This window comes from Tursiops truncatus, chromosome 1 (genome assembly GCF_011762595.2).
Source record: "Tursiops truncatus isolate mTurTru1 chromosome 1, mTurTru1.mat.Y, whole genome shotgun sequence".
Taxonomy (NCBI): Eukaryota; Metazoa; Chordata; class Mammalia; order Artiodactyla; family Delphinidae; genus Tursiops; species Tursiops truncatus.
In genome coordinates, this window is record NC_047034.1 from 72911561 (window position 1) to 72938763 (window position 27203).

Genomic DNA, 27203 nt, shown 5'->3' on the forward strand with positions numbered 1-27203 from the left:
CTGCAGGCCCTGAGTAAACCTGGGCACCCTCTCCGCCTCTTCCTGGTACTTGGACCCACACTAGTCCCCGCTGGGCCCTGGGGCACAGAGAACTGACCTTTCCCAGGGTGGCTGGGGCCTCTGGATCCTGCAATCATGGGCAGATGGAAAATTTCTGCGGAACCTCCGGCCCAGACAGACTTCAAGCCTCAAGCTGTCCTAGCCAAGGGGGAATCTCATGCTCTTGTCCAGAAACACTCGTTTCTTAAGGAAAAACACCCCATAACTTTTTTTTTTTTTTAATTTAAGGTGGATTCTAGGCCCTAGGAAATGTTTGGGAAAGACTTCCCTGTTGCAACTCGGCAAGATGAAGGCTACACCCTCCCTGGCTGGCTCAGCTGCTGCCTCTGCAGCACAGCTCCCAGCAACTCACTGAGAACTGGAAAGCTTCCAGAAGTCTTGGGAGAGTCAGAGAGGAGGTCAGCGTCTCTAACTGGGGTCAGGACACAGTTCTTCAAGATAGGAGGATGAAGCCCCAGAGAAGCGTCTGCATTGAAGCCTGGAACAGACACCGTGTCTTCCACTGGACACAGTCAGAGCCACCATCGCCTCCCCCATCCCTGACCTTAGGAGGTAGCCCTCCAAACCCAAACTCTCCCCCACACAATGTAAAAACTTGGGTGCAGTCTTCCCAACTTTGTTCTGAGAAATGAGATAAGAGGGAGAATTCAGCTCCTCCCTTCAGCCCTAGAGCTCCAGCTGCTGGTGCAGGGAATCTCCTAATAACCGATCCCTCCTGAGTAGAGACCACAGTCCATAGTCCTGGGTCTTTATCAGTGACTCCCTCCTTTGTACTCGAGGGGGTGGCAATGGTGCGATGCTGCAGCCGCCTGCCTATCTGACCTGAGTCCTCTGGTCTCTCCCCATTATCTCCTGCAGCACCAAGGAATGTAGTGTTATCCAGCTTTTCTGGCAGAAAAAAATGTCTTTGTGTTTTGAATCTCAACCTATATGGCTCCTGCCTAGGGCCAGAAATCTGGTTGGTCACAATCACTGGGAAATAGTGGCTCAGGACATTGCAGTTTAATTCATTTCATGCTAAACATCAAGGAAGATGAAATATACAACATGGGACATGGTGGCACCAGAGCAGATGTATGGGGTTTTCTCCAGGACTTGCAAGTCTGGCTTTGGTAACTGGGAAGATAGCGTGTCATTCCCTGAAATAGAGGGTGCTGGAGGAGGAGCAGGTGCTGAGGGGAATAATGTTCATTTGGAGGCATGTTGAATGTGAGGTGCTCGTGGGTCATCCAAGGAGAAAAGTCCAGTGGATAGTTGAATACAGGCCCTAGACCATGGGGGTGAGCAGGGAGAAGTCCAATCTGGAGGTGAACCATGGTGACGCTCCCAAATCTTATGTAAACCATGGGTTTGGATGGGGCCATTCAAGGACCTTGTACTGACCAGAAGAGCTCACAGCCAAAATGGTGCCGTGGGGGGGGGGGGGGGGGAGGGGAAGAGCAGAGGAAGGAGCTCCAGGAAAGGAGACTGAGAAGGAGCAGCCAGAGAGGCAGGAGTGAAACCAAGAGGGGTTTTGTTTGTTTGCTTGTTTGTTTTGTTTTTAAACCAATGGATGACAGAGTTTCAAGGAAATAAGTCAACGAAGTCAAATACTAAGAGATTGCAAGTAAAATCAAACCTGGGACTTGGCCGCATGTAAGTCAAAGGCGATTTTGGTGAGAGCATTTGAGGGGTGGGTCAAGGAGGAGCCGGATGGTAGGGAGTGCAGGAAGAGGACGAGGACACAGATCACTAAGTAGTTTACAGGGCTGAGGAGGGGGCAAGTGCGGGAAAAGCTGAGCATCCTTATTTGGTAAAGGGAAGAACCATGAGCGAGGAAGGGGAAGGTAAGATAAAGAGGACAATGGGGCTTCCCTGGTGGCGCAGTGGTTGAGAGTCCGCCTGCCGATGCAGGGGACGCGGGTTCGTACCCCGGTCCGGGAAGATCCCACATGCGGCGGAGCGGCTGGGCCTGTGAGCCATGGCTGCTGAGCCTGCGTGTCCAGAGTCTGTGCTCCACAATGGGAAAGGCCACAACAGTGAGAGGCCTGCGTACCGCAAAAACAAAAAAGAAAAGAAAAAAGAAAGAGGACAATGGATGGGGGATCATGGAAGGTGAGAGGATGGAGGCTGCGTGCCCTGCCTCTGCAGAGTGAAACTTGTAGGTGATGGGGAAAGCTGAAGAAGTTATTTTCCTCTGTGAAGTAGGAGGTAGAACCATCTGCATAAGGTAGGGTGGGAGATGGTGGGATGGAGTTGAGGAAAGAGAAGAAAGTTAGGAATTGTCATTGAGGGGAAGCAGAATGAAAGTGAGCAGAGATGCACAGCATTGCCTCACTGTGTGACAGGCCTGCTGAGGCGGGAGTCTGTGAGTTCCCAGCTCCTCTAATCAACATGGTCACGCGGCTTCCTCCTTTCACATGGACAGCTCACCACGGGACACGGCATGTTGACCCAGCGTCGGAGTGTTGCTGGGCAGAGTGGTTAATACGAGACCACAGGCTATGGGCTGGGATGCGAAGCAAGTAAGAGCCCACACAAAGGAGCTGCACGACCAGAAGAGGAGGAGTTTGTAGTATGTATTGGGAGTATAGGTGAAAGGCAGAGGAGCTGAAGGATACAGACAAATGCTGGATTATGACCTTTCGGAGGTGACACTCCCGATGGCAGTGGGGCGCCCATGGGAGTGCACTGTTTTGTGGAGAGGAGGTGAATGCCCTCAGAAATGAGGAGGCCGAAGGAGAACAAAGCGAGGGCATCACACAGGTTTCTCAGACACACATTCTGAGAAGGCACTAGGGTAATGGTGGGAGAAGCGACCAGAAGACAGTAAGCCAGGTGCCCAGGTCCCCAGTGAGTGCAGGGAAGGAAGTAGGAAACCAAGAACAAATGGGTTATCTGAGCGGCAGGAGACTCCAACTCATGCTTTTCTAGAGATGGAAGAAAAGATATCTGCAAGAGGCAATGAGAGTAAAAATAACTCAGGCCCTGCCCCTCAGATATGTATAATGGGATCCTGGGTGAGGGGAGACCTCAGCTGCTCATTTGAGAAGTGGGGGAGAACATTCTCTCCATGCTTGAATAGCACTTCGCCTGTCCTCTGAAACCTCTCTTGTAGGTCAGCAGTGGGTGGGGTGGGGAGTGGGGACCCTGAGGATCTGTCACAGGGTGAGGGGCAGCAGCCCTTTGTTCGGGGTGAAAAGTGGCAGGAACAGGAAAGTTAGGAGCCTAACCAGCCTCAAGGAATTAAGGCCTGTTTCTCTGTCCTCCGGGTGGGGGGATTGAGGCCAGGTGCCACTTGCTGCCTGAGGCTCAGGGTTCCAGAAAGAGCCTGGTAAAAGGCTGATTTGCACCTGAACAGGTTCTTCCAGTGTGGAGGCAGGTACCAGTTTGTGTCCCAGGGGTCTGTGGGCTATCCCTGCCCTGGACTATTCCTCAGGAGGAAAACTGATCTTATCTCCATGTCTTTCCACCAAGCTTAAGCACCACAGATTTTTGTATTTTATTTATTTATTTTTATTTACTTATTTATTTTGACCACGCTGTGAGGCATGAGGGATCTTAGTTCCCTGACCAGGGATTGAACCCGGGCCCCCTGCAGTGGGAGCAAGGAGTCCTAACCACTGGACCACCAGGGAATTCCCAGAAATCTCTATTTTTGAGAAGGAAGAAAGGGAAGAAGAGGAAGGACTGCCACCATGACAGGAAGGACTGGCTAGGTCAGAAGACGAAAGGGTGGGGTCGGGGAGTTGACGGGCATCAGAGTCCAGCACTAGACCTGAGCTCTCCTAGGACACCAGCTCGCCTGGCTTCCTCACCCCTCTCCCTCCCTGAAAGACAGAAGCACATCTTATCTGCTAACCTTCACTTCCTGCAGTCATCTTCTTCTTCTTTTTTTTTTTTTAGCTGCACAGCATTCGGGATCTTAGTTCCCTGGCCAGGGATCCCTGCGGTGGAAGTGTGGAACTTCAACCAGTAGACAACCAGGGAAGTCCCTACTTAGGCTACTTAATATTTACTTCTGTGAAAAGCCAGGAAGATGGGAGGCTATGAGGCCTGTGCTAATGGAAAAGGCATGGGGTGGTGGTTAAAAAAAAAAAAATCAAAATATTTACCCGGTCCTTTCCCCTACACATACCCACCTATCTGGTATGTGTTAGGAATGAGAGTTTGGCTTGTGTTTGGAAAAGCAAACAGTCAAGGTCCTAAGCACCCAGCCATCAGCAGAACACAAAGTCCCTGTGATCCACCTCAGTCCCGCCCACTGCCCCATCTTCCAGCTGAAACTCAGATACCAGAAGGTGTGCAAACAGAGGAGGTGCTCTTCCGCACCAGTCAGATTCTGTTTTCTCCACTTCAGCCCACATCTACCCACTCAGTTCCATTTAAGAAACAGTTTCTATCTGTCTTTACTTTTACCACCAGTCTTGGTTAAACATCAGAAAAGAGACAAATTACACACTTCTCAGAAACTGGAATTTTATAAAAAGGCATTTTTCTCTTATATCCATAAAATGATATCATTTTTGCAAGTATAGAAATGTGTCATAAATTATACAGAATGTTCCTTAATTACAGCTCATTGCAACTTGGTACTTTCCTCCCTCCCTAAAAAACGAGAGAGAACCAAAAAAATAATATATATATAACTGTATATATATATATATATATATATATTTATATATATATATATATTTATATATTTATATTTATATAATATAGACAAACAAAATATGAAAAAAAATCATTTCCTCTTTGGTATAAAAATCAGACTCTCACCTTGAGAGACACACAAACAGACATGATGTTGGGTTTGTAAACCATGTGGCCTAAAGAATTTCCCTGTCAAGCTTTCCCCGCCCCCATCCCCTGCCCACCCCACCCTGCCTCAACGCAGCCCACCTCCAGTTCCCTTGGGACTCCCACATAGCCCACTCCCAGCTCCACACCATTCCTGAGTAACCCTCTCCACTACCAAAGACAAGGAAAAAGTTCTGCCCAAGACTGGTTTGGTAGCAACTAACTTGGGAGACACGTAATTTGGGGAAGTGCTTCCTAGGTGTAGATGACGGAGAGGAAGGACAGGCAAGCCGAAGCTCTGCTGTCCAGACCAAGCCAGGCACGGGGCAGCCGCCTCCTCTGCTTTTCCCCACCATTCAGTACAGGGACCCCACCAGATCCTGCCGCGTGCTGGGCCTGGAGCGGGTGGGACCTCTTTTACCAGAGGGAGAAGTAGAGGTCAGCTCCCCTTTAGCCTCATCTCATGGTGCTCAGCTTCCCCTTTTGGGCCACCTCAGGCGCCGGAAAACACCAACGAGGAGGGAGAAGGAAAGTCAGAACAGACCTCTGCCAGTGAACTTGGGTCTAAATTTAAAATGAAAGAAAATGTTCTTAGGACTACATTTCACACCCAGCTTTGGGTCACTGAGAAGGACAGGGCCACTTTCCTAGGCTCCAGCCCAATACCAGCAGGACTTACGGAATCCAGGAGTTGCGTGTGTTGAGGAGGGGTAGCACTGCACTCTCAAGGTGAGGAAGGAGACAGGAGCAGACCCCTGTATACTCTCCCTGCACCCTGTGGCTGACAGGCACCTCCCTCCCTGGTCAGCCTCTCTGTCCCTCGTGGGCACCAGCCCCTCCCAAACCACTCCACATCTATCCAGCCTCCTCTTCCCCAGGAGAGTTAAGACACCAATCACAACATAAAAGTCATATAAAGGCCTCCTCCACTTGCCAAATAAAAAAGACAAAACCAAACTGGACACAAACACACATCAAGGAGAGACACACACACTGTGAGGGGCCGAGGGCCCCAGCAGGTCTCTGGCTTCCCGGCATGATACATTCTTGTGTAATTCAGGAACAGGGGCTCTGGGGCCCCTCTGGGGAGTGGGAGTAAAAAAATACAGAGATTACAGTCTCCCTGTGGGCTCCCAGGCAGGGCAGGGGCAGACACAATCTCTCACAGTTTTTTCTTCTGTTTTTGGTTCCACATCTGATCCCCCACTGGGGCTGGTCAGCCCCCGCTCTGCCCTTGGGGCCGGCCCCCTCCACCCTCCCAACTGCTAGGAGGGCCCTGGGCTGGGGATGCCCCAGCCACTCCTAGTGGGACCAGCAGGACAGAGTCTACCAGGGGAGATGGGATGAGGACCTGGGCAAGGAATGAGGACCCGCAGTTCCGAGATGCTGTCTTCTTGGTGGCCGGCCAGCCCTGCGTGAGCTGATCACCGGCAAGGGGCGTCCCCGTCCCAGCCGTCACCCCTTGAGGGGCTTGTCGGCCCCTCCGCTGGGGCTGCTGGCGCTGTCACTCTTCTTCCTGCGCAGGCTCTCAATCCAGCTGGAGCTGGAGCGGGTGGTGAAGCCAGAGAGCGCCAGGGAGCTGAGCCGCATGTTTTTGCCAGACATGATGAGCTCCCCGAAGCCCTCCTGGTGGGAGAAGGCGTAGCCGGAGCGCCGGGAACCCGTGCGGCCTACCCGCCTCATGCAGCGGTGCTGGGCCTTCTGCTTCTTCCTCACCAGCTGGGTGTAGCGGACCTGGCGGGGGAGGCACGAGGGAAGGAGCCTCCGTCAGCGTGGCAGCGTCAGACACCACCTCAGGGAAGGGCCCCAGAGCGCCTGGGATGGGGCAGGCACGGGCACCTCCAAGACTGCCCAGGCTGTCTGAACCCAGGAAGGGCAGAGGACAACCGTCCACGCACTTAACAGAAACTGCAGCCACAGGCGTATTTAAGCCCAAGGGCTTTCGGACACACGAGCTCCATCCCCCAAAGCAGACAGGCTGGCCTCTCACCGTGTCTGAGAGATCCGGCTTCAGGTTCAGCCTGAGGAACCGAAAGGCGACCACAGGCATGATGCAGACGACTGTGGTGAGCACGATGGTCAGCCACACGGTGGGCTGGGCCAGGGTGTTCTGGGCATTACCTGGGAACAGAGGAGTCGGGGCCTTGGGAGTCACAAAGCAGGTGCAAGGGCAGCACCGCCCCGCTGAGTTCCCCATTTCTTTTTCTGGCAGCCCTACTTCCCCAGTCTCAAAACCTAAGTCATCCCTGGCTTCTCTTTCTCTCTGCTCTCCAAATATTTATCTCCAACTTGGACTCTAGCTCCAAACTCTGAAAACAACTTCAGACCTGTTTTGTTTTGTCTTTTTTTTTTTCTTTTTTTGGCTGCACGACATGCAGGATCTTAGTTCCCCAACCAGGGATCGAACCCGCACCCCCTACAGTGCAAGCGCCAAATGATAACCACTGGACCGCCAGGGAAGTCCCCAGACCTACTTCTTTAACTGCCTTAACCTGACATCTCTGTTGAACATCTAACGGGCACCTCGGTTTCACACGGCTGAAAGTGAACTACTGTTTCCTCCACCCCAATCTGCTCCACGTCTTCCCCAGCCCAGGAGATGCCATCACCCACTAAGCTGCTCCAAGTAAAAGCCCCGGAGTCAGCCTGGTGCCTACCCCCACCATCTCAGGCCCCCATCCAATCTGCTGGCTCCATTTCCAAAATATCTATGGCATTCCACCACTTTTCACTCGACTCCAAGCCACCATCATTGTCACCTGGGTTACTGCTATAGCCTCCTAGCTGGTCTCCCTGTTTCTACCTTTGCCCTCTACCTTTTATTATCCACAAAACAGTAAGAGTGATCCTGTAAAAACATAAATCAGTTTATGACATTTCCCTGCTCAAAACCCTCTGATGATGGCTTCCTATCACATTTAGATTAAAATTCAAAGTTCTTACTTTGACCTATAAAGGCTTAAATTACCTGGACTGATTCTCATCTCTGCCCTCCTGCCTCAGCCATACCTTCCAACCTCGTTTCCTTCACTCCCCCAGCTCCTCTGCTGCTGACGACCTCCCCACAAGCCCTCACCTAAGGCTTCCATATCACTGTTTCCTCTTCCTGGGCTGTTCCTGTCCAGAGAGGCACATGGCTCACTCCTTCCCTTTATTCAGATTTCTCTGTGCCAATGTCTCTTCCTCAAAAGGGCTTTGCTGATGACCCTTGTACCTTGATGCCATTCCCCACTCTCTCCTCAAAAAAAAAAAAAAAAAAGAGAGAGGCTCCTGGCAAGTCAAGTGCACACCTGACAGCCTGGCATTCTGATTCCTCAAATGGCCTGCCTTTCTAGCCTCTCTTCCACTGCTTCTCAAAGGGTATTCTTGTCCCACCCTAGCTGGAGCACTCTCTATTTCCTGGAAATAAACAGCCTTTTCACACTTCCAGCTCTCTGGCTTGGAATCTGGCTCCCCAGTCCTGGCTACACCCTCAGCAGCCTCTTCTGGGGGACTATCCCTGACCACCCCACAAACAGTCATTCTGCTGACCATGAAGCCTGCCACCCCTTCGCCTCCCTTGTAGCCTGGCAGGGCTGTTCTTCATTTTCATGGATACGGAGACCCTCTGAGGGCAGGGCCTGGGTCGGATACAACTAGATCCCGACAGCACCCTGCAGAATACCTGGCACATAAAGAGTGTTGAATAAATGCCTACCTACCCCATTAGTCCCAGAACAACTGTGGTTCCTCACTGATGCAAGAGGAAGCCACAGGCACTCACCCACAAACCGGAATTGGTTTGGAAACATGTCGAAGAGCCCATTGCTGTGCATGGCAAAGAGGATAGCAAAGTAAACCGCCAGGCTGCCCCAGATGAAGAAGTGGTTGATGGCCGTCCAGTAGCCGGTATCCAGCCCAATCTGCGAAAAGCAGTTGTTACAGGCAGAAGGAGCAGCCCCCCCCCGACAAACCCAGTCCCCCCTCCCAGGAACAGAACTGCAGTGCCCAGTGCACCCCAAGGACAGGAGCCCCACCCCTTCCAGAGGGGAGGCCAGTTCCCGGACTGCCTCCTACCTGCACACTGACCACGATGACCAGCGAAGTGGCCACGGTGACCGCAAAGGACTGGTAGTCAGCCAGCTGGGTGCCATCATCGCGGGTGGCCTCAGCAAACGCCCCATAGGGGATGAAGAACATGAGCACAGATGTGTAGATGCCCTGGGCGATGCAGATGAAAAATTCCCGCTTGTTGAAGAGGAGGTTCAGCTGGCCTGGCTCGTACAGCTTAGGGTACTCCATGCTCCGCTGCTCCGGGACATCCTGTGTGCGGAGGGCCAGCGGCACAGGAAGTCTCAGAAGGTGCCGCTTTAACTCAGGAAGGCCAAGGGCAGACTCTGTCCCCCTGCCTCTTTTTTTCTAAATTTGACAGCTATATCCGACCTCAAGCCAGCTGCCCCCAATCCATCTTTTGTTCAGCAACCCAGGGGAGTTACAGGTCAGGTGTGGCTGAGAGGGAGAACCACCCACACCCTGACCAGCTCACAGAACTGCCTTCCCAGGGACCACAGGCAGTGGGCACAAGCCTACCACTATCAGGTGGCTCCCTTGCAGCAACGTCTTTCTCCCCAGCCCGCCCGGTCATCCAATTCCCCCATACCTGATCGAAGACCCCCATAGCCAGGACTGGGAGGGAGGTATACACGATGTTATAAAGGGTGATGAAATACTGGTCATAGACGGTCTGGAAGGAGAACAGGGAGTGAGAGAGGAGTGAACATGCAGTCTTTCTTCACTACAAATCAGGCGGAGGAAGACAGCCGACGTGGCATATGTGGAGGCCTAAGGAATTTTCTGGAACTCCCTCTCCACTTCTTCAACAAGCATTTTTTTAAATGCATGCATCAGACAACAGCTAGGCCCTAAGGGGACCAAGCAATGAACAGGACAGATACAATCTCTGTCCTTAAGGAGCTTAAGGATTCGTAAGTCAGGGCAGTGGGGAGCTCACTACCTGGGCCGAGAAGCCGCAGAAGAAGCCAAACCAGAAGTGGACCATGGTGAAAGCGAAGTTCTTGTAAAAGAAATAGCAGAGGAACTTGCACATGCGCAGGTAGGACCAGCGCCCATGCACCAGCAGGAGGCGTTGCAGGAACTTGAACTGGGAGAAGGAGTAATCGGAGGCCAGGACAGCCTGGATCCCTTCCTGCCCACTGATGCCCACACCAATGTGAGCCGCTGCAGAGACAAGAGATGACAAGAGGATGAAGACAGCCACACCCTTCAGACTCACATCACATTTTGGCCCCCTCCCCCATCATTCCTCCCTGGGCCCCTCCCCCTTCCCCAGCGCCCAGCCGCCACACCTACGCAGTCCACTCACTTTTGATCATGCTGACATCGTTGGCTCCATCCCCGATGGCAAGGGTCACAGCCTTCTTGTACTTCTTAACCAGTTCCACCACTTGTGCCTTCTGCAAGGGGGTCACCCGGCAGCAGATGACAGCTTTGCAGGCACAGGCTGTCTCCAGAAACTCCAGCTCCATGTCTGCCTCTAACGCATGGGCCTGGGAACACAGAGTGCTGAGAGAGCCCCAGTCTTCTCCAGGAGAGACCTGGGGGTCAGCTCGTCCAAGTCCCTGTAAGACCACAGCCCCCCGAAGTCCAGGGAAATGGGAACATGGTAAGATCTAAGAGCCGCTCTCTGAAAAGATACTGCCGAAGCGAAGGATGACAACACTTACCAGGCTGTGCCCGTTGATGACCAGGGCGTACTCCCCAGCCACGGCTTCCAGGACAGAAGTGAGCTTGGAAGAAGAAAGCTTCTCCTGGTAGGTGAAGCCGTTGCCTACAGTGCGGGACGAGTCCATCATCTTCTCCCGGGCTTTCCTGTGAAGGGAAACGAGACCGTGTTCTGCCAGGACAGGAGCAGGGATTCAAGCCCAATCGGGGAACCTCTGCCCGACCCCCAGGTACACTGCAGAGCATCTACCTGCCCCGGGCCTTTTTACCTGAGCTCCGCCCGCACTTCCAGGACCGTGTGGCCAGTGACGATGAACACCTCCGTCATGTCGTCTGTCAGCATCTTGCAGGAATAGCCAATGTTCACGGCCGTCTCTACCAAGAGAGATTGCAGGAGCTCTGGACAGGCCCCTGACAAGGTCAGCGCACTTGCCAGCCCGATGCCCCAGGCTCATGCAAGGACTCCATGGGGCTGTGTCCAGATGCAATCTCCTCGGCCCTGCTGGTTCTCACCTTGCTTGTCCCCTGTCAGCACCCAGATCTTGATGTTGGCCAGCGTCAGGAGGGCGATGGTCTCTGGAACCCCTTGCTGAAGCTTATCCTCAATGGCCGTGGCGCCCAGCAGCTGAAAATACCACAAGGGTCCCTGGGACGAGAGTCCAGGCACGACCCCTCCTTGCCCACCCTTGGCCCGTTCTGCGGCCCATACCAGCATGTCGCTCTCAACCTCCTCGTAGACGCTGGCCAGCCGGTCCTCCCGGCTGTCCTGGGCCAGGCTGGCCTGGAGCCGTCTCTCGGCCCACTCCTCGTAGTACTCTTCATCCAGATCCTTGTAGGCCAGGACCAGGGTCCTCAGCCCTTCGCCCGCATACTCCTGGAGAAGGAGTCAGGAGAGTCAGCCCCCAGCCCCTCCCACCACCCCGCGAGTAGCAGAACCACAGGGCTCCCTTCCTCATGCCTACATTCAGGTGGTCAGTGGTGGTGTTGAGGAGCTCTTGGGTGGAGTGGTGGAGTCTGTCCAGCAAGATGGTGTCAGCCCCTTTGCAGTACAGTCGGATCTTCCCCTCTGGATTCCGCACTACGGGTGGGGCGGGGGGAGAACGTCCCAGAAAAATTCAGGCAGGTGAAGCCCCCCAACCTTAAAACATCAAGGGTCACCCAGTACACCTCACCCATCCCGGGTCTGCATGCTGCCCCTGAATGCCCCCCGCACCCCCGTCCCGGCCTCACCTATGACTGACATCCGTTTGCGGATGTTGTTAAAGTCCAGGATGGCCAGCAGCTGGTAGGTGATGGCTGTGCCCATCTCGTGGACAGTGATGGTCTTGGGTGTACGAGAGCGGAATACGAAACCAAAGTTCCTGGCTGCGGTGACCAGAGCCCCCTCGTCTGGCGACTGGGCTTTGTAGTACAGCTCCCCTGGGTGGGAAGGAAGAACACAGGTGGTGTCAGTGGCCCTATTCTCAACCGAGTGTCCCGCCCAGGAAGCCCCAGGCAGCCACACTGCCGATCACAGCCCGAGCCCAAAGGCACAAGTCAGGTGGGGGAGAACACAAGCCAGCTCCTCGGCTCACCTTCGTTTTTCTTTTTTTTTTTTAAGGCCGTGCTATGCGGCATGTGGGATCTTAGTTCCCTGACCAGGGCTCAAACCCGTGCCCCCTGCATTAGAAGCGTGGAGGCTTAACCACTAGACCTCCAGCGAAGTCCCTCACCTTCATTCTTTTCTTCTGACATGACGGTGTGACACAGGGAAAGGAGGCGGAAGAACTCGTGCGTGTGTGGGTCCCCCATCTTGACAGCCTCCAAGAGGGTAGGGTCCCAAAATAAGAACTTCTTGTCAGCCAGAGGATTGAAGGAGAAGTTGACGGGTTCAGGCCTCTGGAGCAGGTAAGAGTGTGATCAGGAAAGGGTGGGTCACGAGGCTGCCTCCCAGGGAGGAGCTGTCCTCACCAAGATCCTGACCACTGTGGACCTCAAGATTCCCACTTCTGCTACCAGCTCTTCCTTAGAACACCATTTCCTCCAAGCAGCTTCCATTTCCTGACCAGACAACACATCACTCCTAACCACACCAACCCTGCCCAGGCACCCTGTGTTTAACTGGCACAGACAATCACCATGGGGTCTGGACCTTACCTCTCCCAATTCAGCTTTGTGGCCCAGGACATCGAACACGTCACCTACACACAGCCAGGACAGAAGGAGGAGCACCATCAGAGCTCGAGATCTCGCAGAGCAGGGGGAGAAGCCTCCAGCACAGGACCCCCACAGGCATCTGGAACCCGCAACCCTAGTCGCTGAGTGAATGTCACCCAGATTCACACAGCTGACTCAAAGGACAGGAGGCGCAGGCACCCTGGATCCTGAGAACCCCAGGACTGAAAGCCATGACACCCACTGCTCTCCATCCCCATCCACGCTCCAGCTCCCCCCCCCAGGACAGCTCCAATTCCACACCCACGTCCCCAGGCCTCCCAGGCCCCTTCGGGTGCCTTTCACTCTTTAGGCCTGCACAACAGACAAAGCCTCACACACTGGCCATGGGGCCTGGGTTAGTAGAGAAAGCAGTTAGGAGAGGGGCTTACTCTGCATAAAAGACCCCACACACCCTGCCCAAGCCATCCCAGCAGCCCAGCCACAAGGCCACTGCAGTGGGGCCACACTGGAAAGGCCATGGTCACATTCCAGAGACTCACAAGGGCCCTGGACAGCAACACAGGGAGAGTCTAGACTCCAGCAGGGCTGACAAGGTCCAACCTGGCTGGGGTGCCCAGGGGCCAGTGTCTTGGGCTTCTCTTCAAACAGCCAAGGAGCTCCCCTACTGCCTGGAGCTGGGATCGGGGTGAGGGCACCAGCAGAGGAGAGGGGAAGCACTGTCAGTGTCTACCTCCTGACCCGGGGCGCAGAGCAGACCCTCTCAAGTCCCACAGACCCAGGTAGGAAAGAAGTAAAACCCAAACATCAAGACAATTGTGGGAGCCCCAGTAGCACAATCCTTCAGGCGAGACGCAAGCCCTCGGTCCCTGGAGGCGCAGCCATACCGTAGCTGCGGCCGTTGATGGAGCACTTGTTGAAGACCATGATGTTCTGGGTGAGGGTGCCTGTCTTGTCGGAGAAGATGTACTCCACCTGGCCCAGCTCCTCGTTCAGGGTGGTGGTGCGGGCCTCCGCGGGCGTCCGCTTCTTCATGCAGAACATCTTCTTGTCCCAGTTGATGAAGTAGCTGTGGCCCAGGCGGATGACCTCCACGCTGCACAGGGTACAGGAGGTGAGGCTGGGGGCAGGAAGGGGAGGGGGACCCCACCCCCACGGGCCTTTGCTGCAGGCCCTCCGCCTGGGGAGAAACAAGAACGGAGTGGATACCTGGGCAAGGACACCTGGGTGGGGGAGGGCAAGGAGAGCCTAAAGGTGGGGGTCCCCGACCCTGACCCTCTGACGCTCTCCAGACAAAAAAAGGTGCAAAGGGCCTGGGCAGGCGGGACAGACGGCACAGGCAGAGGAGAGGGGACTGCGGACAAGGCACTCGACCAGTTCTTACCTCAGGACTAATAATACAGAAACCATGCAGAGAAAACAAGAGAAAGTGCAAGAGGGAAGGAAGAGAAAAAAAAAAGAGAAAAAGAAATAATGAGGGTGCTGCGCGTGCCACAGGCACACAGACGTCCCTGCAGGGAGAGGAAACTGAGGAGGCCCTGGAGCCCGTGCCTTGCTGCCCGAACACAGGCGAGCGAGCTCCTTCCGCCCGGCTCTGGGCTGCACAACCTGACCTGGGGTGTTTGGGAAGAAGGCGGGGCAGACTGAGATGCTGACTCCAGAAGGAAGCGGGGCCTCAAGAGTCTGGGGAATAACACCAATTTACAACGGCACGGGGCTCTCGGCATCCCAAGGTGTATTCGCATCATCCTCTACTAGGCATTACCCTTGGGATTTGGACTGTTAGCATCTCAGAAAGGGCCCCATGTTTAGGTCCAGCACAGCCAAGCAATGGGGCCACATCTGGAACCCTGCTTCCAACCTGACTGAGGCTGCTGTCAGGATCCAGCTACCACACAAAAAATGAGCTGGCTGGAAATGCCTGAATGGCCTTTGCCCCACTCTGCTGATCACGCGTCCCCTCTCCACCCTCCCCGCAAACACACACTGTAACCTGATGACACTTAGAAACTTTCTCAGGCAGCTACCATAGGCTTAGAGTGAACTTGTGATACAAAACAAAGTCAGCAAAGTCCAAAGGTGGAAAAAAAAAAAAATCAGATTGGAAACAAGAAAACCTTTAAATAGTAATGAAATACCAGAGTTGTGATGATAATGATGAACATGCTACCACCCGTTATTCGTACAGTAATTTAATTTTTAAAATGTATTTTCCAATTTTGTATCTTATATCAAAATGTCCCTATTAAGAGAATGAAACTTCTTCCCATTTTACATGAGAAATGAAAATTCTTCCCATTTTACATGAGAAAACCAAGGCCCTAAGGGACTGTGGATTCGCCTGAGGTCACGTGGCTACTGAGTAGGCAGGACTAAACCACAGGCCTTCTGAGTCTCCTCCTAATGCTCAAAAGCCCCTGTCCACTGTCCACCCTCAGCACAGAAACTCCTTATCTCCTACTCACTGTCAACAGCACTAGGACTCAGTGGCTAGTGGGGAGATCTGAGGACTATTTGGGGAATCTATGTGAACAAAAAACAACATATGGGAAGAGGTCTGAGCATCTCTGTAAAGCATTTCCTCAAAAATGTTACAGGTTGGGAGTTCCCTGGCAGTCCAGTGGTTAGGACTCTGCGCTTTCACTGCTGAGGGCCTGGGTTTGATCCCTGGTCAGGGAACTAGGATCTCACAAGCCACGCAGCCAAAATAATAATAATAATAATAAAGTATACAATTTGATAAATTAAAAAAAGTCATAGGTTCTCTTATCTCAAGTGCAAGGCGCTAAATACAAAAATATCTTCTCTCTTCTTGCCATTCTTTCTTCCTCCTGCATCCCCCCGCCCTTCCTGTTCATTCTCCCTGTTAACATTCTCTTTCCTGCAAACATCCTAGATGTCCTCTTACTCCTATTCATGCTGTACGCCACTGCCAGCCAACACTTCCTAAAGCATTCTTTAGTTTTTAAGAACCTTTTAATGGTTTACTAAGTAAAAGTCCACTGGCAAAGATTCAGGACCCTCCACAATAGGGAACAAGCTTATGTTTCCAGCTCTCTGTCTCACAGCCCCCCACTCACAGTCCATGATTCTGCCAAACTGTCCCAGGACCAACCATTCCAAGGTCCCTATCTCTGTGCCTTTGTTTCCAGCCCTCTCCTCCAGGCTCCACCTTCACCCATCCCTGCCACCATTCAAAGCTCAGTTCACCAGCAACCTCTTCAAAAATGTCCTCTCTGATTAACTATGCGGGGAGTAATGCTCTTCCAACCCTCACGGCACTTTGTGCCTCTGTGGTATCTCAGTGGGATGCATGGTAGCTCAGTGTCTTACACTGTTTGCATCTCTCCTCCCCTACCAGTTTGCTGCTTTTGAAGGCAGAGGCTGTATTACACATCAACTGTGTCCCCTTGCTTTACACATAAGGGTAACACTGAACGTGTTACAGCACTAGTTCCCATTTTGTTTTATAACATGTTCAGATTTATCTCCCTCTACTAGACTGAAGCTCCTGGAGGGAAGGAAATCCATTCTTAATACATCTTTGTTTGTGCCACAGCACCTAGCATGCTTCTTTGCACAAAGTCTGCATGCGATAAATATGTGCTGAATAAATCAATATGGTTTTTATTCTAATACAATCCAAAGTACCAGGAAACTGTGGTGAAGGTTGCTTTGTACAAAAAGATAAACAGATAATATAAAATGTTCACAGCACAGGAAGGAGAGGACCCCAAGTTCCCTCTCGAGAATTTCATCTTCACAGAAGACAGAAGTTTGCCAAGGGACCACCTGAGCTCCCTGGAGAGACCCCAGAGCAGAGAGAGCACATACCTGACATAGAGCGATATGGGCACGACGGTGTTGAGGATGATGATGTAGGACCAGAAGGAGAGGAAGCCAGAGAAGAAGGCACTGTCCACCGCCTCATCCCAGGGCAGGTAGACCTGGAAGCGTGTCCCAACCTCGTGCTCCCAGATGGCATTGCCAATGGCTAGGATCACCCCCATGCAGACCAGAAATCCAAAAATCTGCAGAGGAATGAGAAGCAGAGGCTAAGCTGCCACTTAGGAAGCCCTCAAAACCAAGTGCATCTCTGAAGGTCACCACTGGTACCCTGAGCCCTTGAAAGCTCAGGCATCTTTTCTTCTTTTTTTTTATAAATTTATTTATTATTTATTTATTTTTGGCTGCGTTGGGTCTTCGTTGCTGCGCACAGGCTTTCTCTATTTGTGGCGAGCAGGAGCTACTCTTCATTGCGATGCACAGGCTTCTCATTGCGGTGGCTTCTCTTGTTGCAGAGGATGGGCTCTAGGCATGTGGGCTTCAGTAGTTGCGGCACGCAGACTCAGTAGTTGTGGCTCGCGGGGTTAGCTGCCCCGTGGCATGTGGGATCTTCCCGGACCAGGGCTCTAACCCGTGTCCCCTGCATTGGCAGGTGGATTCTCAACGACTGCGCCACCAGGGAAGCCCCTCAGGCATCTTTAAAATGGTGGCATGCTCTAGTGGGAAGCACCCAGAACTAGTGACAGGTTCTAGTCTGTCATTGACCATCACGTGGACCTTCTCTCACGATGTTTTCTCAACTGTATGCCGGGAGGGCTGAAATGGTTGTGTAGCTCCCACTCTGACATCCTAAAACATTTGGGAGACCTCAAAGATGGTAAGAGTGGGGGTGAGTTACTTTCAACATACCAAAGCAGCTTATTAGAAATCACCCATTTACCGGAGCTAAGCCTCTACAAGCTAACGAAAATGCCGGGACTTGCCTGGTGGTCCAGTGGCTAAGGCTCCACACTCCCATCGCAGGGGGCCTAGGTTAAATCCCTGGTCAGGGAACTAGATCCCACATGCCACAACTAAGAGTTCTCATGTTGCAACTAAAGGTCCCACATGCGACAGCTAAGACCCAGTGCAGCCATAAATAAATAAATAAATATTTTTTTAAAAAAATGCCAAGTTTCTGTAATGTTCATTATCTTATACAGATTGCCAAAAAAAGTCTTTTAACCAAGACACAAATTATGTCTTCATAAATGTAGATTTCTTAATAGTCAAAAAACTTATAAAGCTTGGAGTCCTTGAAGAAGGATCATAAGAAAGTTTTGGTGGTTTAAAAGAAAAAAATTGAGACCATTGCGTGATTTCAGACATCTATCTTCAAAGCTGCCTCCACTCTGGATGCTCTGAAGCAAAGCAGGAACCATCCGGATGCCCAAGGACTACCAGGGGGCGATGCAAGCCTTGGCCTGATAGTCTCTCAGACTGGGGTTTCTGCAAACCCTTCAAGGCCAGGGAGGAAACTGTCTCACCAGAGGCTGACCCCAGCTTTTGCAAGCTGGCGTGTGGGGGGCAGGCAGCAGGCAGTGGGAGCACAAGAAGGGGAGGAGAGCCCAACAAGGAGCTCAAATTTCTAGCCAAACAAGAGAAGGATTCAGGAATTGCCAAAAACTAAAACAGAAACTTTTCCTTTGGGATCCTTTGCTCTTGGAAGTCAGGGGAAAAGACCCTGCTATCCATCCTCCAAATGGAAATTTTTCTTTTAATTCGCTCTCCATCCCCATGAAGGCCTCCTTGTCCCTGGCAAAGCAAACAGAAGGTCACATGCTACACTAAGTCACCATCATAACTGGAATCCAGAGAAGGGAAGATCTGTTTTAACTTTCTTTAAGTTGTTGATTCATGCACGTTCCTAAGGTTTTTTAAATAACATCTTCCAAGTCCAAAAAGAGCCTGAAATAAACACTGTCTTTGAGTGGTTGACCTGCCAGTGGCTTTAAAAGCTAAAATCTGAAGGCTGACTACTGACCAGAGAGGAGAGATGGAAGTAAAGGGACCCGCCCAGGGAGAACCAGAAGGGCAGAGGCAGAAACCACATGTGGGAAGCCTTACCCAGAGCACCAGTGTATTCATTAGGCGATCAATACTTGTTCTCTTGAATTTTGTCCTGCCGCTGTTCTGCATCAACTTAGTGTCAGGACCTAGAAAGGAATGCGAAGGGCTGGGAAAGCCAAATAACAAATCTGCCTCTGGGCTTCTGCCCCGGTCCACAGACTACAGGACATCAGGGTGGAAGAGAGACACTGGCTGGATGAGAAGCTTGGATCCGGGGCCCACTCAGCCTCCTCCCACATTCCTGCGGGAGGGTGAAGGCAGCAACTCTCGCCCTTCTTTCTTTGGGCCCTAGGAGGCTCACCTGCGAAGATGACCAGCCCGAAGCACCATTCGGTGTTTCGCAGCACGCAGCCCCGCAGCAGCATGTTCTGGTTGCTCAGGGGGAACTTGTTCTCCTTCCAGTAGAGGGTTCCGCTGAATTTGTCCAGCTTATTGTTGGGAGGTTCGCAGATCACTTCACCTGAACAGAAGACAAGAGTGCCCCCGTTCAAGGTGCAGTCTGTAGCTTAACCCCAAGACAGCAACACAGAAAAAGAAGCTGCAGGGAGATGGTGTTAGGATGTGAGCCCATCACACACTGCTGGTGGGAGTGTGAACTGATGCAACTTTCTGGGAAAGGAATGAAGCAGCATGAACTCCTATTAAAAGTACACATATCCTCAGACCCAGTAATCCCACTTTGGGGACTCATTCTACAGAAATGATAGCATAGGGCTTCCCTGGTGGCGCAGTGGTTAAGAATTCGCCTGCCAATGCAGGGGACACGGGTTCGAGTCCTGGTCCAGGAAGATCCCACATGCCACGGGGCAACTAAGCCCATGCGCCACAACTACTGAGCCTGCGTGCCACAACTACTGAGCCCACGTGCCACAACTACTGAAGCCCATGCACCTGGGCTCTACAACAAGAGAACCCACCCCAATGAGAAGCTCGTGCACCGCAACGAAGAGTAGCTCCCCCTCACTGCAACTAGAGAAAGCCTGCGTGCAGCAACGAAGACCCAACACAGCCAAATTTAAAAAAAAAAAAATGATAGCATAGCTCAAAACAATTTTATTGAAGCATTATTTGAAGAGCAAAAGACTGGAAACAACTGAATAGTCAGGGGAGAGCTGAACAAATTACAATACATCAATTCTATGAAACATTATAGGGTTATGAAAAAGAATGATGTAAATTTCTTTACATAGTGACATGATAAGATACTTATGATGAATTTAATAAGTACAGAAAGGCGGTTGCAGAGATTTTAGTACAGTATGATCCCATTGATTTATGCTCACGTGTCTGTATAAACAGAGAAAAGTGTGGATGAATACACACTAAACTGCCAGTTAACATGACTACCTAAGGAGACTAGAATTGGAGGGAAGGAGGGCTTTTTCTTATACATGCTACATAGTTTGTCTTGTTAGAAGGAGCATATATCATTATTCTGAGACAAATAAGAAATAAGAATAAGTTGAATTTCAACATGTACAGCAAGGAGGGAGCTATCAGCCATGAGGATCTCTTGAAATGACCATCAATTCACAAGTAAAGGATAGCCACCTGGCATTCCTGACACCCCTGCCCCCCAAAAACCCAAAAAAGTCCAGAGCGGTGCATAATCACAGGAACAAGAAGCCAAAAAGAGAAGGCACAATTTAAACCCCCAAACCCACCCACCTCCTCTACCTGAAAGCTGCTTCTCCAAAATTACTCACCATCAAACTTGGCAAGCTTACTGATGTCTCCCAATTCCGAGGTGACTGGAATCGCCTGCCGTACTTTCATGTTGGTCTCTCTGGAAGGACAGTGTCCCTGAGGCCTGGTTCCCTTCCCTTCCTCTAGACTCTACCTGGGGGCACCTGACCATGGAGGACCACCACCCCGCCCCCCTGCAGGCATTACTAGGTAGGTAATTCTTTTACACACCCCAAAGGCTTTCTTACCCATCAATTTTCCAAAAGGTACAGAGCCCAGACCTGGGAACCTCTTTCAAAAACAAGCTTGTTACCCCAAAGGAGGCAGAAGGAGATGTGTGACACTGAGCATGCGACTTACCCATCGAGTTCTGCTGTCTCTATGTAACACAGTCCATGGGGCTCACTGCTGGAAAGGAGGAGGAGATCCGCCTAGAAAGAAAACCTAGTGAGAAGGCCAAAGACCCAATCCTCCACCCGCAATGGACTCTTTGATGATCCCTCCTTCCACTAAGCACTCTTGGTTTGCTTAGTCCCAAGCATGTGAATGGCTAGAAAGGAGGCATATTAATATGACACGGAAGCTTCCCACTCAAGAAAGTTTCCTCCCATATGTGTTTAAGAGGCAATAGTCAATCAGGAAAGACTCATCCCTTTCTGCCAAAGTAAAGGGAGAGCACTGTAGGCCTAGAGGGGCACCTTGTCCCTTACCGCCACAAACTGGTTATTTTCTAGCTTGATAATATCACCAACACAGACATTCATCCACTGCTCTTGCTGGAGGCTGAGGCAATGAGAAGATAGAGAAAAGGCTGTCAGTAGCTAGAAAAGTTCCCAGGGGACCCCTTTCTTCCCCAAGGCCCTCAGTCTCCAACAGGCACTCACATTCCATTGATCAGCACCTGAGACTGACGGTTATTCACCTGGTTATCACTCTTGTGGCGGAACTGAAGAGAGGAAAGAAAGGTAAGACACCTTCTCCCGCTCCGAGGGACTTAGATGATCAGTGGAATGCAGAGCATGCTGGGTACTACCTTGTCTACACCTATTCACAGGTCTACTCTCTCCCTGACTCCCCCTCCCTACTCTTGGCCAAGATATCATGGATCTAGCTGGACCAGGTAAGGAATGGCAAGGTCACTGAGGAATTGTGCTGGGTGGAGGAAAGTGAGTTGTGGGGTGGGGGGTGGGAAAAAGGTATAAGAATGAAAACAACTCACATAGTCATCAGTGGCATCTTTAACAGCTGTGATTGTGAGGACAAGAACCAAAGGCACAATGGTGGTGAACCAGGAGAGGGAGGAGATCTGTGGGATCAACTGAAAAAAGGAAAGAAAAGGCATGCTTCCGAGGCCCCGTCCTCGTTTCCCCTAGACCTTTCTCTTCCTTGACTTTATATCGCTTTGTGAGTTGCAAAGGGTTTACCGCAGGTCACTTACCTGCAGAATGAGAAGGAACAGGAAGTAGGTATTGGCAACTTCCTGGAACTGCTCAAAGAGGTTGACAGGCAGGAAGGTGAGAATATTGTACTTGGAGGTCTTGATGCAGTTACTCTGTGGCAGTGGGAGAAAAGATAATGAGGCAGCCTCCAACCCCAACCCAGAATGAGACTGAGGCTGCCTCCTCCGTCCACACTTTCCAAACCTCTGTCCCCAAAAGCCAGTGACCAGAGGTGTGGGAGGGCGAAAGAGGAGGAGGGAAGAGAGTCTCACGGGGTCAATGTATCCTGCTTCACTGACAGGTGAAGGCCATGAAAAATTCAGCACACAGCAGGTGGAGAGTGGCGAGGAGGCTGCCTTCCCCTCCCTCAAGCACTCTCCCAGCAGTCAGCCCTGTGTCCCAGCCTAGGACAGAGGGGATGCACCTTTCCCCTTTCTGACTCAGGAGGAGAGCACAGGTGGTCTAGAGCCACTTACCGCATACTGGAATCTCTCATTGTATTCTCGGTCATTGGCCCGCGCCCTCCTTTCTTCTTCTGCAACAGAATGATGCTGCAGTCAGGAGCAAACTGAGGCCTGGCCCAACACCTTGTCAGGCCCACCCCACTCTATGGGTTTTCCACTGAGGGGCCTTGGTTCCTTCCACAGCACACAGTTTTTAAGGAGTTAGCACCACACCTGAGGTGCCACTAAATTCTTCCCTCTAGTCCACCTCTCACCACCAGCCTGACCACTGGGCTCTGCAGGTATTACATTCTCAGGACAAGATGCCTTCTCCTTTCCTCACCAACAACCATCAAGGTCTTCCACTGGGGGGACACTCAGTTTCTCTCCCCCATCCCTTTAATTAATGCTGTAGGAATTAACGGCATTGGGTATCTCCAGAGGAACAGTAGCTGAAGACACCAAGCTTCCTTCTCCTGGAAACCCCTGCAGATCAAGCCACGGTACTGCCCTCCTCCTAACCTAGTGGGTGGGGTGGGTGGCAAGACAGAGGGTCACTGTGCCCTGGAACTGCTCTGCGGCAGCATCCCAGCCCCACGTGCAGTCCCCCCTACAGAAGCCTCTGCTTGTCACATGTCATCAGCAGCGGCTTCTGACTGGCCCACAATGACATCATCTTATTTCAAAGCTCATCTTCAGTATGAGCTGAAGGGGGCTGGTCAGGGATATGGGTCATGCAGACTGAGACAGAAATTGAAAGAGGGAGGAATGGGATGTAGTTGAAGCAGTTGCTCTCTAAGCGTAACCTTTCTTGTGCCATCTGCACATATTTCCCCTAAAAAACACATCTGTCACTGAATGACAAATGAACTACACCTATTCTGAACACCCACATATCTGGGACTGCAGGCACCAAGTTCAGGTCCCAGAATATGGGGCTGTCCTAGGAAGTCTTCTCCAGCCCATCTCCCGTGGTCAGGACCATAGGCTGAAAAAGGGGGTACCCTGGTTAGGCAGTAAACATAATGCAAACCGGTCCTGGAGCCAAAGGCAGCATTCCAGACGCCTTCCCTCACCCCCTCCCAAGCCCCCTGCAGAGCACACTGCAGTAACAAAAACCTCAGACCGAAGCATCCTCTGCCTACCCAGAGTGCTCCTTCCCTGCGTGGTCACTTTACTCCCAAAACTTCCCCAGAGGGGACCCCTCAGGCTGAGTGCCTGTGCAGTCACCAAAGACCATGCAAAAGGAGAGGCAGGGACCAAACGCTTCGGAGTCAGGATCTCTGAGTCTGCAGAGGACAAGGGAAGGCTGGGGGAGGCCGGGGACAAGCGAATGTGAGGGAGGAAGGGGGTAAATTACGGGCTCGGGAGAGCTGCCAGTCGCTGCCTCCTGTTACCTGTCGCCCAAGAGGGCTTCTTTCGGCTCCAGGAGGGGGGAGCCCCGGCCCGGGCCCACTTCTCGGGCATCTCCTTGGGGACCGTCATGATCCCAGTTTGAGCGGGGGAAGGGCGGTCTGTCTGTCGGTCTGTCCTCGGCCTCAGCGGCTCCGATGGGGCGGCCCCCCAGGGAGGCACCGGAGCTGCGGCAGCTCAGAGTGGAGCCCCGGCCGTGTGGCGCGCGCCCCACCTGCAGCCCCGGCCATCCTCCCGGCCGCCCGCACCCAGCGACGCCGCGCGCTCTGCTGCGCCACCGCCGCCCCCGATGTCCCCCGCGGACGCCAGCGCGCTCTGAGTGGCCCCGGACACGACTTGCACTCCCTGGGCTCCGCCCCCGCCCGCTCCCCCGACTGCAGGGGTAGCAGCCTGCCAGCGCGCCGCGTAGGCGAAAGCCAGCACGGAGTCCCGCCTCCCTCGGCCCGGCCAATGCGGGTGAGGGGACTGCCAGCGTTGTCCGGGGCAACCGCTTTCATCCCACCGCCTCCCACCCCCACCCCCGCCCTCAGGAAAACAAGGAGGACCTGGCCTTGGATGGGAAAATGAGGGGAGGAAACGAAGTGCGAGGACGGAGAGGAGATGGTGGGAACACAGCACCCCGGGCTCCCCAGACCACAGAATAGGAGCTCCAGGTGCCCCAAGATAAGAGTTTATGTGTTTGGGGGTGAGGGGCAGGCACTCAGCACCCTCCTGGGGAAGAACCCAGCTTAGGGAATCAAGGCGAAGAATTCGGTTTCCTAAGGCTCCCCCCAGGATGGATAGGGGCTGCAATCTACCCTCCTTCAGGCTCATTACCTGTCGTCCCTCTTCCTTTGCTCCCTGAGTCATAATAACACCCACTCTTGATGGTCCCAGGGATTCCCCCCGACCCCGCCTCCTGCCTGTCTTACCTGGGGGGCGCTTTTTTGCACACAGTGCCATCTCACCCAGCAAGGTCCCAGCAATCCCATGGGAGACCCTGCAGGAACGTGACATATGCGTGAGGTCAGGAAACTGAGGGTAACCTTCATTCCCCTTTTCAGACTCCTCCTGAGGGTTTTCTTCCCCAGTTCTGACCTTGCCCCTCCCCCAGCCTTCCCCACTAACTCCACAGCAACACTCTGCTCTTACTGCCCTGATAGGTCCCTGAGAAAGAAGAGGGAACTTCCCCACCACCTCCCCCAATGCCTCTGCCTTGGATAACATGAGGTGACTGACCGTTTACAAAAACCAAGACCTGCTGGGAAAGGAAGGCGGCAAAGAGAAGAGGCCAGATATTGACAGAAGGGGCACAGCTCTCAAGGTACCCATCCCAGGGACAATGGATGCCCCATGTGCCCTCCTGGTGGCAGTGAGTGGGTGCCTGTGTTTACTGGAAAGCAGAATTTCCACTAAAGGGTGGGGTTGAGGGAACATGAGCCAGGAAACACCTGGCAGAGCATCAGGAAACAGGGTGGGCAGGCCCCACCCTTCTCAAAAAGCTTATAATCTTCCCATCCCCCCCCCCCATTACTGGGGCTTCCATTATCACCTCCTCCAGGGGAGCTCACTTTAGAGGCTTGGCCTTCATTTCCTGCACACAGTCCCCAAACCACTTCCTCTCAGTCTGGGTTAGCTGCCCTTCTGGGCCAGCAAAGGGGTCTTTTCAACCCTGCTGGGGAGTCATCCCTATCTCCCTCTCTCTCTCACCCCAAGCCTAGTCCAGTCAGTCTGGCACTGGGTGAAAGCTCAGGGAGCATCAGTCAGATGGACCTCTGCTTCTTTCTATCTCCCCATGTCCTTCCTCTCACCTAAAAAGGTAAAAGCCCTGGCCTATAAGACAGGGTCACAGAGCCTCATCCCAGCTTAGCTCAAAGGAAGCTGCCAGCGAGGTCCTGGGTCCTCTTGTCCACCTCCTCTTTCTTTGTCTGGGTGGAAAGCCTTCCTACCCCTTGGTTCCCCTGTCTCCAGCCTCCTGGGAACACCCTGCCAGCCTGTCAGCCCTAAGAGATACTAATTGTCTGTCTGCCCAGCCTCTATAATTACACACTATGGCCAAGGCCCTGTCACCCACACCAATTCTTCGTTCACTAAGCCGGACTCCCTTCCTGAACCCCAGTCAGGCATATACCTAGAGCCAGAAGTCCTTTTCCTCTCTGACCCTCCCCAACCCTGGCAACCAAGGGAAGAAGAAAAACCTCATCCACGTTTTCAAGATGCCAAGCCTTCCTACAGGGCCCCCAGCCAGGGTCTCCACCCAGTCTAGAGTATGAGTCATAGGAGGGTGGGGCATGGAGAGGTTAAAAGAGAGGATGCAAGGGTGGGCATCACAAGTTCCATAGCCAGCCCCGCCCTCAGGGAGGGAGGCAATCAAGAAACACTATCAGCCTGAAGATCTGGGTTTGACTCCTATGAAAGAAAGAGTTAATGAAGGAGCCGCACAGGCTGTCAGGAGTCTGGACACCTACCAGGAAAGTTGTTTTACCTCTAAGACCCTGGGGAGACTGAAAGCTGGCTGGCCCCAGACTTCATCCCCTCTGGGGTGCCATAATAGGGAAGGAAAGGGAGGGGTGAGACCTGGGAACAGGGACCCTCTCTCACTTCTCCTTCCCAGTCTCACACAGCCTGGGTTTTCTGAGCCCAGGCCCATTAGCCACGTGGCTCTGCCCCGTCACCCTGCCCCAGCCCCCTCTGCAGCCACATTTGGGATAAAAATAGCCAGCTCTGGGAAGAAGGCAATGCTCCATGGAGGAAAACGGCTCCTCCTCTAGGCCTGGCCCCTGCTCCCCTCCAGCCCAAACCCAGGAAGCCTGACCCCTTCTTTTAGAGGAAGCTGGCAGGGATATTTATGGGCAGGTCAGGGAAACAGAAGAGAATGGAATCCAAGACCCCCGGCTCACTTGCCACCAACGCCTGGCCACTTTCCATGGCCAAGGACAGAACCCAGGACTCTCCCCCAGCTCTGGACTCCCAGAGCTAGCACCTCGCCTTGCACCCTTGGTCTTCCTCACGCACAGAGACCTCCACCTTACAGAGACAACGCCTACCACCCCCAAACTCCCTTCTCCAGGCACCCAAACCCTCGGACCCCGGGTACTCCCCTCACCCCCACGACTCTGGCCGGTTCTCCCCTCTCCGCTGCTCCATAAGCTTCTCCTCCACACTCCCGCGCCCCTTTGCTGGTCTCCACGCGCCCATTCAGCACCCCACCCTCCCATCCTGCGGACGGCCTCCCGAATCTCCCCCACCCTTAGGCACCCAACACCATCTTCTCTCCAATCATCCACTCCCCCTCCTCCGTCTCACCGCAGCTCCGACTCCCTGTCCCCTGTCCTCCCCTGCCCACACCCCCCGCCCCGGCCCCTCCAGTCCCGAGTCCGCGTCCGCAGCAGCATCTCCCCCTGCCCTCCCGGCCCCGCGCTCCTGGGCTGCTGCCCCCGCCTTGCCAAACCTCACCTCAGCGCTCAGCGCTCGGCGCCCGCCCCGGCGGCCACGTCCTGCCCATGCCGGGGGCTGGGGCGGGGGGCGCTCGGCTCAGCTCCCCGCGGGCTCCCGCCCCCCCAGCTGCAGCCCCTCTCCCCCCAGGGCCTCGGCCCGCTACTTTGTGTCAGTTTCGGCCACGGCGGGGCGGAAG

At 53.2% G+C, this 27203-nt stretch overlaps 1 protein-coding gene across 3 annotated transcripts; it reads right to left on the minus strand.

Moving 5' to 3' along the window:
* Positions 1-4498: 4498 nt before the first annotated feature.
* ATP8B2 (ATPase phospholipid transporting 8B2) lies at positions 4499-27203 on the minus strand. 3 transcript variants are annotated; one of them, XM_033858129.2, is made up of 29 exons: positions 27026-27203; positions 24502-24569; positions 23575-23757; positions 22211-22269; positions 21734-21847; positions 21515-21613; positions 21180-21241; positions 21006-21078; positions 20656-20726; positions 20316-20395; positions 18911-19069; positions 18607-18695; positions 16549-16745; positions 13602-13810; positions 12697-12740; positions 12273-12438; positions 11791-11979; positions 11523-11638; positions 11270-11434; positions 11074-11185; positions 10830-10935; positions 10563-10707; positions 10202-10385; positions 9833-10056; positions 9479-9562; positions 8896-9141; positions 8603-8741; positions 6830-6960; positions 4499-6573 (listed from the first exon to the last, which is right to left on the minus strand). In XM_033858129.2, exons 2-29 carry the CDS (start codon positions 24530-24532, stop codon positions 6295-6297), a joined length of 3756 nt encoding a protein of 1251 aa, XP_033714020.1. In that variant the 5' UTR covers positions 24533-24569; positions 27026-27203; the 3' UTR covers positions 4499-6294. The 3 variants fall into 3 exon arrangements, with proteins under 3 accessions (XP_033714020.1, XP_033714022.1, XP_073663085.1); XM_033858131.2 differs by lacking the exon at positions 23575-23757; XM_073806984.1 differs by having other exon boundaries at positions 23575-24569.